Source organism: Nelumbo nucifera, chromosome 6 (genome assembly GCF_055504915.1).
Source record: "Nelumbo nucifera cultivar China Antique chromosome 6, China Antique-T2T, whole genome shotgun sequence".
Taxonomy (NCBI): Eukaryota; Viridiplantae; Streptophyta; class Magnoliopsida; order Proteales; family Nelumbonaceae; genus Nelumbo; species Nelumbo nucifera.
In genome coordinates, this window is record NC_142654.1 from 66,827,754 (window position 1) to 66,843,623 (window position 15,870).

At 41.6% G+C, this 15,870-nt stretch overlaps 1 protein-coding gene and 1 pseudogene across 1 annotated transcript; both read right to left on the reverse strand.

Annotated features, from left to right (window-relative positions):
• Window positions 1-1,246: 1,246 nt before the first annotated feature.
• LOC104606862 (uncharacterized) lies at window positions 1,247-10,200 on the reverse strand. Its single transcript, XM_010272268.3, has 8 exons — window positions 9,338-10,200; window positions 9,022-9,145; window positions 5,177-5,306; window positions 4,037-4,073; window positions 3,670-3,904; window positions 2,470-2,597; window positions 2,290-2,388; window positions 1,247-1,710 (listed from the first exon to the last, which is right to left on the reverse strand). The coding sequence occupies exons 1-6, from the start codon at window positions 9,572-9,574 to the stop codon at window positions 2,500-2,502; spliced, it is 861 nt and encodes a 286-aa protein (XP_010270570.1). The 5' UTR covers window positions 9,575-10,200; the 3' UTR covers window positions 1,247-1,710; window positions 2,290-2,388; window positions 2,470-2,499.
• A 330-nt stretch (window positions 10,201-10,530) lies between these two features.
• LOC104606935 (OVARIAN TUMOR DOMAIN-containing deubiquitinating enzyme 3-like) lies at window positions 10,531-15,104 on the reverse strand (annotated as a pseudogene).
• Window positions 15,105-15,870: the final 766 nt, after the last annotated feature.

Sequence of the window (15,870 nt, forward strand, 5' to 3'; positions counted from 1 at the left end):
TAGTTGAGTTCGAGCTGAGCCGAGCTTGAACTTCTGAGCTCAAGTTCAAGTCTCTAATTCGAATCGAGCTTGAGCTAGACGACACCTCGACCACCGAGGGAGACCTTGGCTCGGCACCTCGGTCACTAAGGGAGATCTCGGCTCAAAACTTTGACAATTGAGGGAGACCTCAGCTTGACACCTTGTCAACTAAGGAAGACCTTAGCTCGACACCTTGCTTGGTAGGAAAACCTCAGCTCGACACTTCAACAGCTGAGAGAGACATCGGTTTGGCACATTAACAATTGAAGGAGACCTCGGCTCGACATCTCGACTGCTTGAGAGACCTACAATCAAAGGTAACCGAACTCAAATTTCCAACCTTTTGACTCGAGACGAGCTCTTGAGCTTGAGCTCAAGTCTCTATATCGAATCAAGCTCGAGCCTAATAGTTTATGAGCGAGCCCTTGCAACATAGGGCCTGCTCCGCTAGTTTTGTATGTATTTGTACTATACATATTTGTATTTGTACTTTTTCCAAACTGAGAATAATTGAACAGAATTAACTAGAGCGGGTTCATGGGCCCCACAATTTCAGAGCATTAGTACGAATGTTTGAAACAAATTTGGCCAAAAGGCTGACGTTTTGGAAACCCTTTTTCGGTTTTGTATCAGAAAATAGAAACCAAGAATTGAATGGCTGAGCCGCTGATGAAACCCAAACAGGTGAGGTACAAGGTCATGAGGGCCGGACTGAAGGATCAGACATCCAGCCATTTCCAGAGAGTTCACATCCATCAACAGAATAGTCATCAATCTTTTCTGGAGCGTAGTTTCTCTCCTACACTAACAAGTCCAAGCACTCTTGTAGTTCACTAACAGATTCTATAATATTTGTAGGTTGTAGCGGGTCCCCAACCCTGGTGATGCCCGCCGGGATTTGATCCCTACTCTCCGCAATAACCAGAGAGATAAGTTACCAACTGAGCGACTATCATTTGGTCTATCATCATCCATACTTCCATAGATGAAAGATGATATAACAAGGGCCCTTTCATTCTCATGTGTCGTCACTGTTCACACTTCAGATGCGTGTTCTCATCTGACCTACATTTTAAAGAACATACGATCAAGTACCAACATTACAACCATTTAAGCAAATTTCATTTTTTCTACATAATCCCTCGCCCTGTTCCGGTTGTTGTTTTGTAAGCAAACGGAACTAAGGTAGCCTTAAGATCAGAGTTCTAAGTGTTGGAAGAGAACATATACAGAAGTTCCCCTTGTTAAATTATTACTCCCTGCTGCCAGTCTTTGAAGCCCTTTCTGGAGTCTTACAAATAACCAATTACTGAAAATGTTCCTCAGATAAACAGCTATTGATATGCACACTTCCACAGACTCCTGATGTTAAATACAATGCACAAACATCCTACACAAACACTAGGGACTCGCTATACACCCAATCTTGGGTCTAGACGATAAAATAATCATATGTTCATTATTCTACATGCTGAATTTACAGTCTGTCCCTACATGGTTGCCAGAAACCGATTCCAGCATCCATCAATCCATACTCTTCCAGTGACCTCAAGCTCCGGCAGGACATGAGGATTTTAGACACTACTGCGACAGAAGAGCAATCCAAACTCTCTCCTGTTCATTGCTCCAGTGCTTGGAGCGACTTGACATCTGACTCTGGTATCTCCAGTGACCATGACTATGGATGACCTGCCACAACACAAAGCTACTTAGTCAGAAATTCCATTGATGAAACTTGAGAATTAAGGATCAAACCACGATAGGAATAGGTAATATTAGTTCACTAACAATGTGGTTTAAACAAGTAAAACTTGCTAATGGTTTGGACTGAATTTATCATCTTACAAGAAATGCACATGGGAGGCATAAACCCCAGGTCTATCAGATTTTAATCATGGCTTACCGACTAGTTAAAAGCACAAACGAAACAAAAATAAGTAAAGGTGAAAAATTGACCCAATTGAATGATCCAATCATCCAAATTAACCAGTTCATCTAACATCCTTTTCATGTTTCCAGTCTCCACCTAAACAAAGCTAAAAATATCAGGCAATTAATCCTTGACCAATTTTTCCTACACAGATTCAACATCCATATGTTGGTAAATGATGGGTCCAAATATGAAACAACTTACTATCCTACTGGCAGACCAATCTAATGCCCCATCCAATTTCCTTTCTTTTTGTAACTTCCCAAGTATACAGAACTCGATCAATTAAGTTCCAGTCAATAATATATCCTGTACTTAATGAATGAATCAGATTTTACCTCTAGAATGCAAAGATGATAATTTGCAAGGCTAGATTCAAAGCCTGCCACTCAAGTAGCAGTACTGGTGCTCTTAGTCCTGCTGCAATCTAAGGATACCTGTAAATAACAATGACGAGCTCCAATGAAAATATAATACTGCTGGAATATTGGAAGAAATAGATGGACAAAGCTTTATACCTCAAGATGTAATTCATCTTGATCTATCCCTCAACCTGCTGTTTGATCTGAACCACTTCCTTGTGTAAACTGAGGAGAATGAGCAGGAACCATGAACTGTGGTTGTGCTGGAACTTGTGCTGCTACACCTGATAAATACAAGGAACATGCCTGGTTAGTGAGTTATGTAACAAGGTGAATGCAAATAGGGGGAATCTTTTTACCCCTTCTACTTTTATCACTATTATATAAATCAATAGCTTGCCTACAAAACATCATCCAAATTTCTATTCTCTGAGACTTCATCATCATCATCATCAGTAACTAAAAAATTCTATACAGGGTTTCACTTTAAAAAACTCTAATGATTATGTTTAAGTCACACATTGATACAAATCTCAATCATCACCATTGATCTTTGATCAAATGAACATCTTCACATGGAGATACCCAACCATCTGGTGTGTGAGATACACACTGGATCACCATGACATCATGCTTGAATCAGTAAAACTATTTCCTGGTTGAGAACGCTAAAAATCTTAGTGTTCAAAATCCCCTATATTTCTTTTTCTGATCTTGAACCCAAGGTATTCGTGTAACAAGGTGAATGCAAATAGGGGGAATCTTTTTACCCCTTCTACTTTTATCACTATTATATAAATCAATAGCTTGCCTACAAAACATCATCCAAATTTCTATTCTCTGAGACTTCATCATCATCATCATTAACTAAAAAATTCTATACAGGGTTTCACTTTAAAAAACTCTAATGATTATGTTTTAAGTCACACATTGATACAAATCTCAATCATCACCATTGATCTTTGATCAAATGAGCATCTTCACATGGAGATACCCAACCATCTGGTGTGTGAGATACACACTGGATCACCATGACATCATGCTTGAATCAGTAAAACTATTTCCTGGTTGAGAACGCTAAAAATCTTAGTGTTCAAAATCCCCTATATTTCTTTTTCTGATCTTGAACCCAAGGTATTTGTGGTTCCAGAATCATAAACTCATGCCAAAGAATGCCAAATTGTGGTTTTATATTCCAAAACCAGACGTAACACAGCCAAACCACCAAAAGAACATTCCTTAAAAGGAAAAGTAACACTATTTATCTGTATTTAGAACAGATTAGCTTTGGGTGGACTGTACATCGGTATTGCCTGGTCTGAAAAGAAAATTCATCAACCAAGAAAAAAGTTTTGCCTGTAGGATATGTTGCTTGAATTGTGGGAACAGGTGGTGTCACTCCATTGACATTGGGCCCACTAAGTTGCACGACGTGAGGGCCTGGCATTGCATAGCCTTGAACTGAGGTGTACCCGTGACTGCCAGGAAGGGGCTGCCCCAATGGCCCAACAGGGTAGACAGCTGCATTAACTGTCCCTGGTACCCCATATATCTGAAGGTATTGCTGACCAATATAAGGACTATATGCTCCCTGCAAAACAGAAGATGAAAACATGCAAAAGTTGAAATTCAGCTTTGTAGGACTGACCAAACAATCTTGTAAAATTTCTTTCCCTACAAAAAGTGACTTTAGAAGATGATTGTGAATCTATAATTCTTCAACCTGTGGGTAGATGTATTCAGGACCATAAGTTGTGTACCTGCACAAAAAGAAAAAACATTTTTTTGATAAATGAATGGTAATTTATTCAGACATAATAAGATGATGATACAAAAACAGACTGCCCACCCGAGGAGAGGCACAAGCTGGTACCTCTCGAAAAAAAAAAAGAAAAAACATTTCATTATCTGAGTATTTTGTTTATGGATTTTTCTATTAGTTTCTTGGGCACAAATATTAACCCATTTGGATGAGGAGCTTGTGGAACTTAGATAATGTTACAAGATAAAGGATACATGTAACAGTCCTGAAATGATTATGCAATAATGACCCAGGTTTACCAACTGCACATTTATCAAATGTGCTTGACCTATCAAGCTCATTCAACCAATATGCCATCTCTTGTACCATATATGGCTGGAAGATATGTTTGACCAGGTGGTCCAATGACCAACTAATCAATCCATGAGTCAGTTCACTGATTAAAAGTATGGATATGATGTAAGCAAAAGAAACTCTCACGAAAGCATAATGATTCTAGGACTATTACTTCCTTTATATATCAGTCAAAACATGCATAAATAAGTCTGTAATGATGCTGCAGACCACAAAAAGGGTATCGCCATGTGTCTTGCAAGCTCCCAAGGCCCATGAAACTTTGAAAACAGGGGATGCATCCATGTTAGACAGTGCTGACATGGAGAAAGCCCACATAATGAAAAGATCTATATGAGTTGTATTATGCCCTTTCAGGATATATAATAGGAACTACCACATGAAACAAAATATACTAAAAAGTGCATCTATAGATGCCAAAGTAAAAAGATGTAATATTTACAAAGCTGGTCTTAAAAGAAAGGATTATTCTATAACTAGTCTTAGGATTTCCAGTATGTCATCCATGTATTGTACCCTCCATATGGCAACCACATGCCGGGAAACAACATTAACACACAACTCAGGTACAGTATCAAGACAGTTGCGTCCAGTATCAACACTAATCAGACAGTTCATGAATTTGGATTTCGAACTGGATACTTATTATTCAGGACCATACCATATAGAGCTGATTCAGACAATCTCAAAGTCAGATGGCAGATTTAGGACCATTGCATAAGACCATCAGCGGAAGAAAAAACTCACCCATATGGAGGATATGCAAATCCTTGTTGGTAGCTGAAAGAAAGTGGTTGTCGATAACTGGGGCTTCCAACATAAGCCCCTCGGGGTGTCTGTACACTTCCAAAGTAGGGAGTCGCTGATCTTGGACGTCCTATGTGAAATGAGAAACAAGGAGCACAGTACATTAGTACCATGGAGTGCAAACTGCTAAGGTGCTATTGTAACTTGAGTCAACACAAAGGATGGAGACCGCAATAGAAAGAAAATGAGAATGAAAGTGATCTCTTGATTGCCCAACTTTTGCAAGATAACAAATATTTGATTTACAAAATCAAAACTGATACTGGAAGATCATTTAAATAATTACTTATAGAAATAGAAAACATAGCTTTGCATCCTTAATAACTTGTGATAGGAATACAGAAAGCATCAAAGTCCAAGATGCTCATAGGTTCACATTCCACCATTAGCATAGTAGCACTACTTGGGGATCTCATCACTGCCCAACTTGAATGCATCAGATCATCTGAAACATCAAATTTATTGCACCACTTCAGATGCCAGGTGTGGCTACCCGACCTGGAGGGAGGGATGGAATGGAGTATGGAGGAGTTGGAGTCGCCACCTAAATGTTTGGGAATTCAGGAATTTAGGAAAACCCAGGAATTTTCAAGAAAAACATTTTTTCTTTTCTTGGTGACTCGTAGCCCAAAGGGGGATGAGATTCTTAGGGTCTGGGGACCAAGGTACGGTGTGGGAAGGTGGGTCGGGTAGCCACACCAAGGAAAGTGGTGGATTAAAGAAAAAGTAGACAAGACATGCTGGGGTCATCCAATAAGTATTTTTTTGTTCATCAAAAAATAAGTTTGTTTTATTTGGCTTGGGGTATTTATTAGGTGGTTACCTCTCCTACAGGTCAATATTCTGTACAGATGGTGGCTTACAACTTCAGGCACCATGCTATTGTTAAATGAACAACCATTTACATGAATTTTTTCCTATAAAATATTAAAAATTAAGAAACACACAATGCTACCAAGTACCAACGAGATAAGAAGTAGAGATGAGATACATAATTTGGAGCCGACCGAGTCTCTAAACCACCGTGGATGAAATGGAGAGGTGCATTTGGAGTGCTGTGTGATAGAAGAATGCCAATCAGGTTTAAAGAAAAATTTTATAGGATGTGTAAGGTTAGTAATGTTGCATGGATCAGAATGTTGGGTAGTCAAAAAAGCAACATGTCCAAAAATGCTTTGGAGAAGCAGATGCTTTGAATAGATTACAAAATGAGGAAATCTAGGAATAGCTCTAGAATAGGATATAAAATCAGGAAATGCAGACTTTGATGGTTTGGGCATGTGAATAGAATCAATAAGAAGTGATTTGATACAAGTTGAAGGGTCTAGAAGAGCCAAGGGCAGGACAAAAAGGATTTGGATTGAAATCTTGAGAAAATGATAAAACATTGAGATATTGAGAAATGATTTGAGGGCTCACAACTTAACAATGACCATGACTATTGATATAGTGCATTGGTGGAAGGGGGTTTGTATGGCCAACCTATATAGATGGGATAGATAATACATCTTTGTTGAGTAGAAATTTGTGGTAGTACCTAAGGTTAGGGCTGCAACTTGGAATAACTTGGGTTGGGAAGTTGTTAAATTTTCAATGGGCCTGGACCCTAACCCAAGCCCAGTGTAGTTGAAATTCTTCAAATTGGGCAACCCAACTTGGAGCCCTACCTAAGGTACACACCAGTGTTTTAAAAGGCATAGGAGGTGTATGCTTGGAGGTGCGTCTGGGCGAGGTTCCCCCAAAACGCCCAGAAGTATTGATGCCTTTGAGATGTATGCCTCAGGTGCAAGAGGTATATGCCTCATATACCTTGAGGTGTGCTAGAGTTGTATGCCTCATCTCATGTGTCTCACACATGCCTCACATAGAAAGACAGAAAAAAGAAAAGAAATGAAAGAAAAGGAAAAGAAAAAGGAAAAAAGAGAAAAGAAAGAAAATAAAAGGGAAGGGAAGGGAAGAGAAGGAGTAAAGAATATTTAGGATGGTTACTGATCTAAAAAAAAGTTTAGGCTGGGGGGCTTTGCCCCTAGATCCTCCTACCCCCCAAAATTCCCCTTCCTCTTTTTCCCCCTCCTTCCTCCTCATCCCCCTCCCCTCCTCTTAAGGGGCCTTACGCCTCTTATGTTTTGAACTACGCCTCATGCTTCTAGGTAGTGGAATGCCTTGCGTCACGCCTTTATGTTTTAAAACATTGGTACACACACACACACACACACATCTCAGCCTTAACTCAACTATTAGGGGTTGTATAAGAGACAAATTACAAAGAAGACTAAGATTACCAAGAGGTCTTTCTTCTCTTTTTATTTCTTTTTCTTTACTTTTTTTTTCTTTTTGAAAAGGGGCAGAAAACAATTGACACATGAAATGATCTTAATTTCCTTTCCTTTTCTTGTGAATGGCAGTGATTGTCAAGATTCCCACCATTGACCATCTTTTATCAAAAGGAATGAAATTGGAAAACAATCAGTGTTGTATGGTTTGGAACCTGAGTCAGTCTCCCACCTGCTGATTCAATGCTCTTATTGTTATAGTGTGGGGACCCATTGTTTAAAGCTGTTTAACAGCGGCTTACAGCTGCTGATAAAAGGTGCTTACTATCCTTGTGGCCTAGGTAAGGTTTCAACCCTCAGGGAATTCTATGGAAGCTAGTGCCTCCTTCTATTTGCTGGTTGATATGAAGTGAATGAAATAAACGAATATCCAAAGGTGAGGCTAGGGCCTTGGAAAATATACCAGGGAAGAATGAGATCTGTTATTCATTGGTCCAGCTGATCCAAGGAGTTTAGAGGACTGAAATATCAACACTTTTGTAACAATTTGGAGCAGATTGTTTTTTATGTTAATTTCCAAGTTTTAAAATGGTGTTTTTGGGTTGGAATCTCTTTTTATATATGCTTTCTAGAAATCCTTGATGTATATAAGGGTTGAGGGATTCTCCCCCACTTTTTGAAATATAATACCATTATTTATACAAAAAAAAAGGATTGGTGGGAGCTCTTGTTGCTCCTACATTTGCACTAGAGGCATTGATCTCCTACTGTCCCATTGGCAGACCCTGGTGTATTATGAGAAAAGTGAACAACTTAATCTTGAGACACTGATCTCCTACTGTCCCATTGGCAAACCCTGGTGTATTATGAAAAAAGTGAACAACTTAATCGTGTAAACCGAATATGAAGATTATGTTTGGCTACTAAGATGGGAGAAGAATCTGGGGGGAAGTAATTTCGAGAGGCAAAGAGGGTGGAGTAGCCAATTTCCTGCATGAAATAATCTCTAGGTGTACTTATATTCAATTATATACAGAAAGTGCAACTCTATTGGAACTTCTAATTCCAATACTGCTGAAGAAAAATCACATAAGCCATTGTTCAACCCTGGCACCTCCCTAAAGAGAAACAAAATATCACATGCAAAAAAAGCAAGAAAAGAAAATAAAGGTAATAGAAATCAGGATTGCATGCTTGAACTTTAAGGTCCAGCGACAAGAGCTCGGATATCCAACACAAAAACAAAGAGAGTTTAATCCCAGGGCATACATTTCAATCAAGACTCTTCTGCCTTTGTAAGAGCGGCAATATTAGTACACATTAGGCACAATTTACCAACTAGACCAGAATTGCCAAGGTTCCATAGAGCATCTCAGATGACATGTTTTCAGTTCATGGAAGAAACGAAATTTTATAAAGGCACGTCAAAGTGGATAAATTAGAAGTTCAAATAGTCCTTACATATTAATGGAATGTTCAGTAAGTAGGAAAAAAATAAGATAGTCAAGATACCGTAAGGTATAAATGGCCTAGGCCGCCCAAGAGAAGCCAAATTACAATTCGCCCTTCTACCATCTATAACCGGGGTTGGATCAGCACAGGCCCTCCTTGCAGATTCTGGATCACGGAAAGTCACCTAAACCCTCCATGCAAATCAACCGCAAGGATAAACCAAGTCATCTCTCTCGTCAGTATAAAAAAAGAGAAGCACTAAAATATAATATCATTCATCTCTTCTTCAATGCCCGAAATCACAGAGGAAAAAGAATAAGGAAAATTACTGTTTCTGCAGTTTCAGAAAACTTAACCCAAGACAAGAAATACTCACAAAACCATAGCCTTTCGATCTCCCTGTATTCTTGTCGGTGATCACGACTGCCTCGAGAATCTCTCCAAACTGCTCGAAATAACGACGCATAGTCTCGCTTTGCGTCTCCCATGCCAATCCGCCAACAAAGACCTTGGTGTATGTGGTATCTCCAAAAGGGGAATTCAAGAATTGAAACCCGGAATTCAAACTCGATCCTGATCCCGAACCAGAACCCGGGATCGCTATAAAAGCCATGGAAGTCCAGCAAAGATAACCTTGTTCGATGAACCCAGAAAGCAGATTCTGCTAAATTTGATCCAATTCAAGGAGATTGATTAAGTTGACTCAATTAACACTGAACCTCAGCTAAGACCAAGATGCCCTAGAAAGAACTAGATGTCGAAATAAACAGCCGAAAGGCAATTGAATTTAAATAAAGGAGGTCAAATTACGAAAACCCAGAAAATAGAATTTACGAAAACTCGATAGAAGTCGAAGGTGAGATCAGGTGACACTGTGGTCGACCTGGTAAGCACTAGGGCTCATAAACCCCATAAAACCCCTAAATTTGAGAAGGAATGGAGAAGAATTAGGTGAAAAGGGAGATGGGTGCGCTTCAGTTGGCTGGAACCTGACATGGGCTTCGAGAAAAAGCTCAAAAGCTGATCATGGAGAGCTGTATATAAGAACCTTGGGGAAATTTAACAACAGAAAAGGAGGGATATCTTTTCTCCTTGAAATGGAAGAGAGTCATGATTTTCAGAGGAGAGAGAAAGGAGGAGTAAAAGAGAAAATTAAAAATAAAAGTCGAGGGATTCTCATACAAGCAGGCAGCGAAGCAATACCGCACACAGGGTCCGAACGGACGGGAGTGTGGGCCCTTTTTCCCCTCTCTCTAAACTCTTAAGTCTAAACCCTAATTTCCAATTCTTGACCTAAAACACCCCTCATTTTCAATTAAACCCTAAAAGGCTAAAATTTTCTGCTTTTTCTAGTTTTGTATCCTTCCCATGGTTAGTGGGGTGACCTGCTCTGCCTATTCTGTGATTATTTTAGCAATTGGGCTATGTATAGTTTAGATTTAGATTTCACAATAAACAAATTTTTTATTATTTTTGACGACAATAAAAAAGATAAAATATAAAAATATTCTTTGAAGTTTTTGACAATCATAAAAATCTCCCCTATAGTTTTACTTTAACAAAAACCTCCCTTAAATTTTTCAAAAAATTTGATAAAAACCTACTTTCCGTCATTGACCCAACGGAAAATGTTTAACTTATGCATAAAACTTTTTCAAATACCCATTTTACCCTTTTGTAAAATGGGTGCTGAAATAACTACTGGTGAAGAATGGATTACACCAATCAATAGGTCAACTCTCTTCTTCAGTCCAAGGAGACCCTTGAGTCAGAGATCTCTTGCTCGGCAGCCTAGAACCAAACATTGATGGCCGAGAAGAAACTCTTTGAAGATGAGATGATAGCTATTGAGATCGAGCAATGCCTAACTCTGGTTTTCGTCTCTTCTCAACTCCACCAAGCAGAGCGGCTTAAGAACCAAATTTGGAGAGTGAAAGAACGAGTAAGCGTCGAGGGTTGCCTTCAAAGCTAAGATGGAAGAGAAATGTCAGAAATGAGGAGAGAGTTGTGGAGATGAAGTTGACACGACAGCAAGAGAAGATCATAATGGTTCCTACCACTGTACAAAAGCCTTACTACCTTCCTTGGTTTTCCCATTGATGTCTTGCTGAACTCAGCGCCATACTTTGTGATAGGAATAAAACCAATGACCCATCCTCCCACCCTATTGTCACTGGTGACTCCTTTGTCACGCCATCAAGCAATGAGCCATCAGAGTGCCAATCGCGTGCCTTCATGGTGTCAACATGTGTATCATGGGTGGGCTTTGCTTGTATTTTGTAAGGGGGACCGCCAATGGCGTTATTGTAATTACTTAATATGTTTTTTCGTTATTTTGATGTTTCATTTTGTCACTCCCCCAAAAGCTTAACGTACTCTTTGAGGGGAGGTAGGTAGTCGAGTGAGCTCATAAGCGTGTAAAGGTTAAGCATGAGATCCCTCGACATTGTACTGTATGCTTGTGCTTACCACTGATTAATGCAATACAAATAGCCTTTTGCTAATTCGTGTGCCATCTTGTTGCCTTTTTGTGTGTGTTTGCTTTGTTTCGTAGGCTTACTCGCCCATTTCGAGTGCCGCACGGGGCCCCAACGATTACCCCCGTGACAGTTGGTATCAGAGCAGGAGCTCCTACACACACTCTAGACCTTGTCTTCGTCCCTACATCAACACAATGAAGAGCAATCAGGGCATTGCCGATGACACACCGCATGGGCGGCTTCAATCCCACGACACTAATGACGCTCCACTTGACAAACCTACCAAGACACAAGCCCCAAAGGGGCGTACAACTAAAGCTAGCAAGCACGACAAATCAGTCGACCAACTAGCTACCGTGGACATGCGCCTCCTACGTTGCGAGGTGACAGTGGGAGAAACCCGAGATTGGGTTGATGAACTCCACCTCAACCTAGAGACGGTTGAGAATGCAGTGGTGGAACTAGAAGGACGTTTCAATGGCGCCTTCAGAGACATGCACACCACCATACAGAATTCGGGAGTTGGGCCTTCCCAAAGCAGCCTACAGGGCTTGCTAGACAGATTTCAAGCGCAATTGGATGAGATGACTCTCCTAAAGAGGGCAGTGGCCAACGCACCTAGCACTCCTTCCACCCTACCTTCCATGAACATCAAGATCTGTGAGCCAACACCTTACTCGGGTGCTCGGGATTCTAGGGAGCTTGACAACTTCTTGTGGCAATTGGAGCAATATTTCTCCGCCACTGGCATCATTGACAACCAAACTCAAGTACGTACAGCTGCTATGTATTTGACTGATATCGCAATGTTATGGTGGCGTAGGTGTTGCCAAGACATTGAACGTGGAACCCGCACCATCGACACTTGGGTTGGATTCAAGTGTGAGATCAAGCGGCAGTTCTACCCAGAAAATATGGAGTACTTGGCATGCCGAAGAATGAAGAATCTCAGACATCAAGAATCACTACATGACTATGTCAAGGAGTTTTTGGCCTTGACGCTGGAGATCACTGACATGTCAGACAAGGATCTTCAGTTCAATTTTATGGATGGTCTCAAGCCATGGGCCGAGCTCGAACTCCAGCGACGCGGGGTTGAGGACCTCGCCACCGCCATGGCCGTAGCTGAGCAGCTTGTTGATCTGAGAACACCTAAGGAAGATGTGCAAAGACCATCCAACCCAGGTACCATGAGTCTGAGTGGGGGAGATCCACAATCAACCTCTACAAAGGAGAAGCCAGTGCCCGCGGACAAGCCCTACAATTACCAACAAGGTAAGAAGCCACAAGGAGGCCCAAGCTATCAGGGCCACCAATCCACTAGGAGACCTCCTCCTGCGCCTTGTTACCTTTGCAACGGGAAGCATTGGACGAGTGACTGTCCAACCCGAAAGAAAATAACTGCTCTCATCACCAAACTCAGCGATAGTGAAGAGAGCGATGAGGAGAAACCCACAGCGGCGCCAAGAGTAGGCGCCCTCCAACTCATCAACGCCATGGTCAAGAAAGAGGCCACATCAAAGCGGCCCACCAAAGCCCACAAGGGGCTGAATTATGTAGACATCACCCTCGGCGGGAGGCCGACCCAAGCCTTGGTGGACACTGGGGCCACCCACAACTTCATTTCGCTTGTGGAGGCAAAGCGACTCAGCTTGATCACCACCAAACAAACTGGGTGGGTCAAGGCTGTCAACTCCGGGGCCAAAGCAGTAGAAGGCACGACCCGTGGAGTAGAACTCCGAGTTGGACCATGGAAAGGACCCATCAATCTATCTGTGGTTCCCTTGGATGATTTTCAGGTTGTTCTTGGAGTGGAGTTCCTCAAGCAGGTAGAAGCAGCACTTATGCCACACATCAATAGTTTGTTTATTTTGGACGAACACTCCCCTTGCATGGTTCCTGTCTCATCAGCCTTGCAGATACTTGGGAAGCAGCTTTTAGCTTTGCAGTTGTACCAAGAAACCAGCAACCATGAAGACAGCGCTGCGTCAACAAGGAAGAACCCCTATCAAGTACCTCACATCGACACTGGAACTGGTTGGGAAGTCATCACCAGGAAGAAGTCACCCCCAAGACAGTTCCATTTCCAACGCCAATGCCAATGCTAGCGCCCAAGTCAACACCAGCAGCAGCATCAGCTTCAACACCAACCACATCAGCAGAAGTCGACTTCGCAGCAGAAGTCGCAAGCGCCCGCAATTGGTGGGCCCAATAGAAGAAGACCCAAGGCCGTGTCAAACCTTGCCCACATCTACTACCACAACCACTAGGGAGAGCGAGTGCCACCCAAGCCATCTAGGAACCACATTCACATCCTCCCTAAGGCTAGTTCCCGTAGTAGCCCTGTGAGTTACCCCTGGGGAAAAATGCATGGGAATCCACACCTTAATAATCCAAAACACCATTTTGATTCTTACCTGGCCCAAACCTACCCCTTAGCCAAACTGAACCAGCCACTAACATACCTTGAGGCTGCCAGGAAAGGACTTAGCCATAGGAAACCCCAACAGAATGAGCCAATCCAACCATGCCACCAAAATATACACCTCGGCCTTGGACGACAGCCGGTTCGGGGAGCAGCAGAAGAACCCTCCTTCCGCAACAGTGACTCTAAGGGACCAACCGAAGCCGATCTCCGAGGATGTAGATCGAATTGAGTGGGGGAGAATGTCACAGGTGACTCCTTCGTCGCGCCATCAAGCACCTACAGTGAGCCATCAGAGCGCCAATCGCGTGCCTTCATGGTGTCAACATGTGTGTCATGGGTGGGCTTTGCTTGTATTTTGTAAGGGGGACCGCCAATGGCGTTATTGTAATTACTTAGTATGTTTTTCTGTCCTTTTGATGTTTCCTTTTGTCACTCCCCCAAAAGCTTAATGTACTCTTTGAGGGGAGGTAGGTAGTCGAGTGAGCTCATAAGCGTGTAAAGGTTAAGCACGAGATCCCCTCGACACTGTACTGTGTGTTTATGCTTACCACTGATTAATGCAATACAAATAGCCTTTTGCTAATTCGTGTGCCATCTTGTTGCCTTTTTGTGTGTGTTTACTTTGTTTCGTAAGTTTATTCGCCCATTTCGATTGCCACACGGGACCCCACGGTTACCCCCGTGACACTATGCTCATGCTCTGGTATGTAAACAATGATTGGCTGCTGGCACAACTTTGATAACACCAATAATTCAGACAATCTCCTCCCCAGAAATTAGATTTTTCAATGCATTGGCAATATCGTTTCAGAGATTCATCTACAGTAATTGCAACCAATGCCTCTTCATACCGACTCTGTTCTTTATCATCATAACATATGACCTCTTTCATAGCCATCCACAATTCATCTACATCATCTCTCTGTTCCCGAGGAGTAAGAATAATGCCTTTCTGATAGTCATTCCTTTCACCAGTGTTCAAAACAAACAGCAGTCATCCCCAGTAACTTTCTGAATAGAGAAATGCTCCACCTTCTTCAATGCTGGTGAAGTTCCACCCAGAGACGATCATATTCTAGCAAAGAACTGGTGACCACCACCATTGAGAAACGACGACGGATATCTAGGACATGTCATACTAGAAATCGGAGTAACCGGCGAAAAGGCGAGCTCAAATTCAGCAACTCCCTGTTTCAGCTGCTGCAGAGAACCTCGTTCGAAGGCTTGCCTGCCATAATGGTGAGGAACACTTGGGGAATTGAAGAAAGCAATTGTTGATGTTGTTAGGGAGAGGGAGCAGATTGAACAGGCCAGGATTGATGGAGACCGTGAGATTGTTTCATTGAAGAAATCTGTAGAGGCCCTCGCTATAGAATTTGGAACTCACGTAAATCCGTCATTAATCCAACCATAGAAGGCAAAAAGACTGGTATCAATATCTTCCGTATTCAACCAAATTAAATAAATAAGTAGAGTTGTATGATAACTTGATAAGGATCGGTTCCCCAAAGTAACCAAGAGTGCGGTCTGGAATCACATCACTGTGTGAGATGGGAGCCATTGCCGATTCCTCTACTTTTTACTCCTAACCTTCCTTCCGAGACAAGAGGAGATGAGAGAGCAGAGGTTCATCATAGCTAAGTGACGTTCACCAGTTAGTTATTTCAGTACCCATTTTATAGAAGGGTAAAATGGGTATTTGAAGAGTTTCATGCATAGGTTAAACGTTTTCCGTCTGGGTCAAAACCCAACGGAAGAGAGGTTTTTGTCAAATTTTTTTAGAAGTTCAGGAGAAGTTTTTGTTAAAATAAAATTATAAGGGATGTTTTTATGATTATCAGAAACTTCAGGGAAAATGTTTGTATTTTACCCTAGAAAAAATATGAATTCTTCACGTTTATATACATCGTAACAAAATTAATTAAGAGAAAGCTTTGCTGAATATTTTCCTTCTGCATTTTCTTCTCCATCTATATATGGAGAGAGAGAGATTATAAACAA

Excerpts from the sequence above, each read along its gene's own strand:
- LOC104606862 (XM_010272268.3), bottom strand. The coding sequence starts at position 9,574 with ATGGCTTTTATAGCGATCCCGGGTTCTGGTTCGGGATCAGGATCGAGT. Across the intron at positions 9,146-9,337 it reads GATCGAAAGGCTATGGTTTT|GTGACTTTCCGTGATCCAGA; the intron begins GTGAGTATTTCT and ends TGGAGGGTTTAG. Across the intron at positions 5,307-9,021 it reads TAGGCCATTTATACCTTACG|GACGTCCAAGATCAGCGACT; the intron begins GTATCTTGACTA and ends CATTTCACATAG.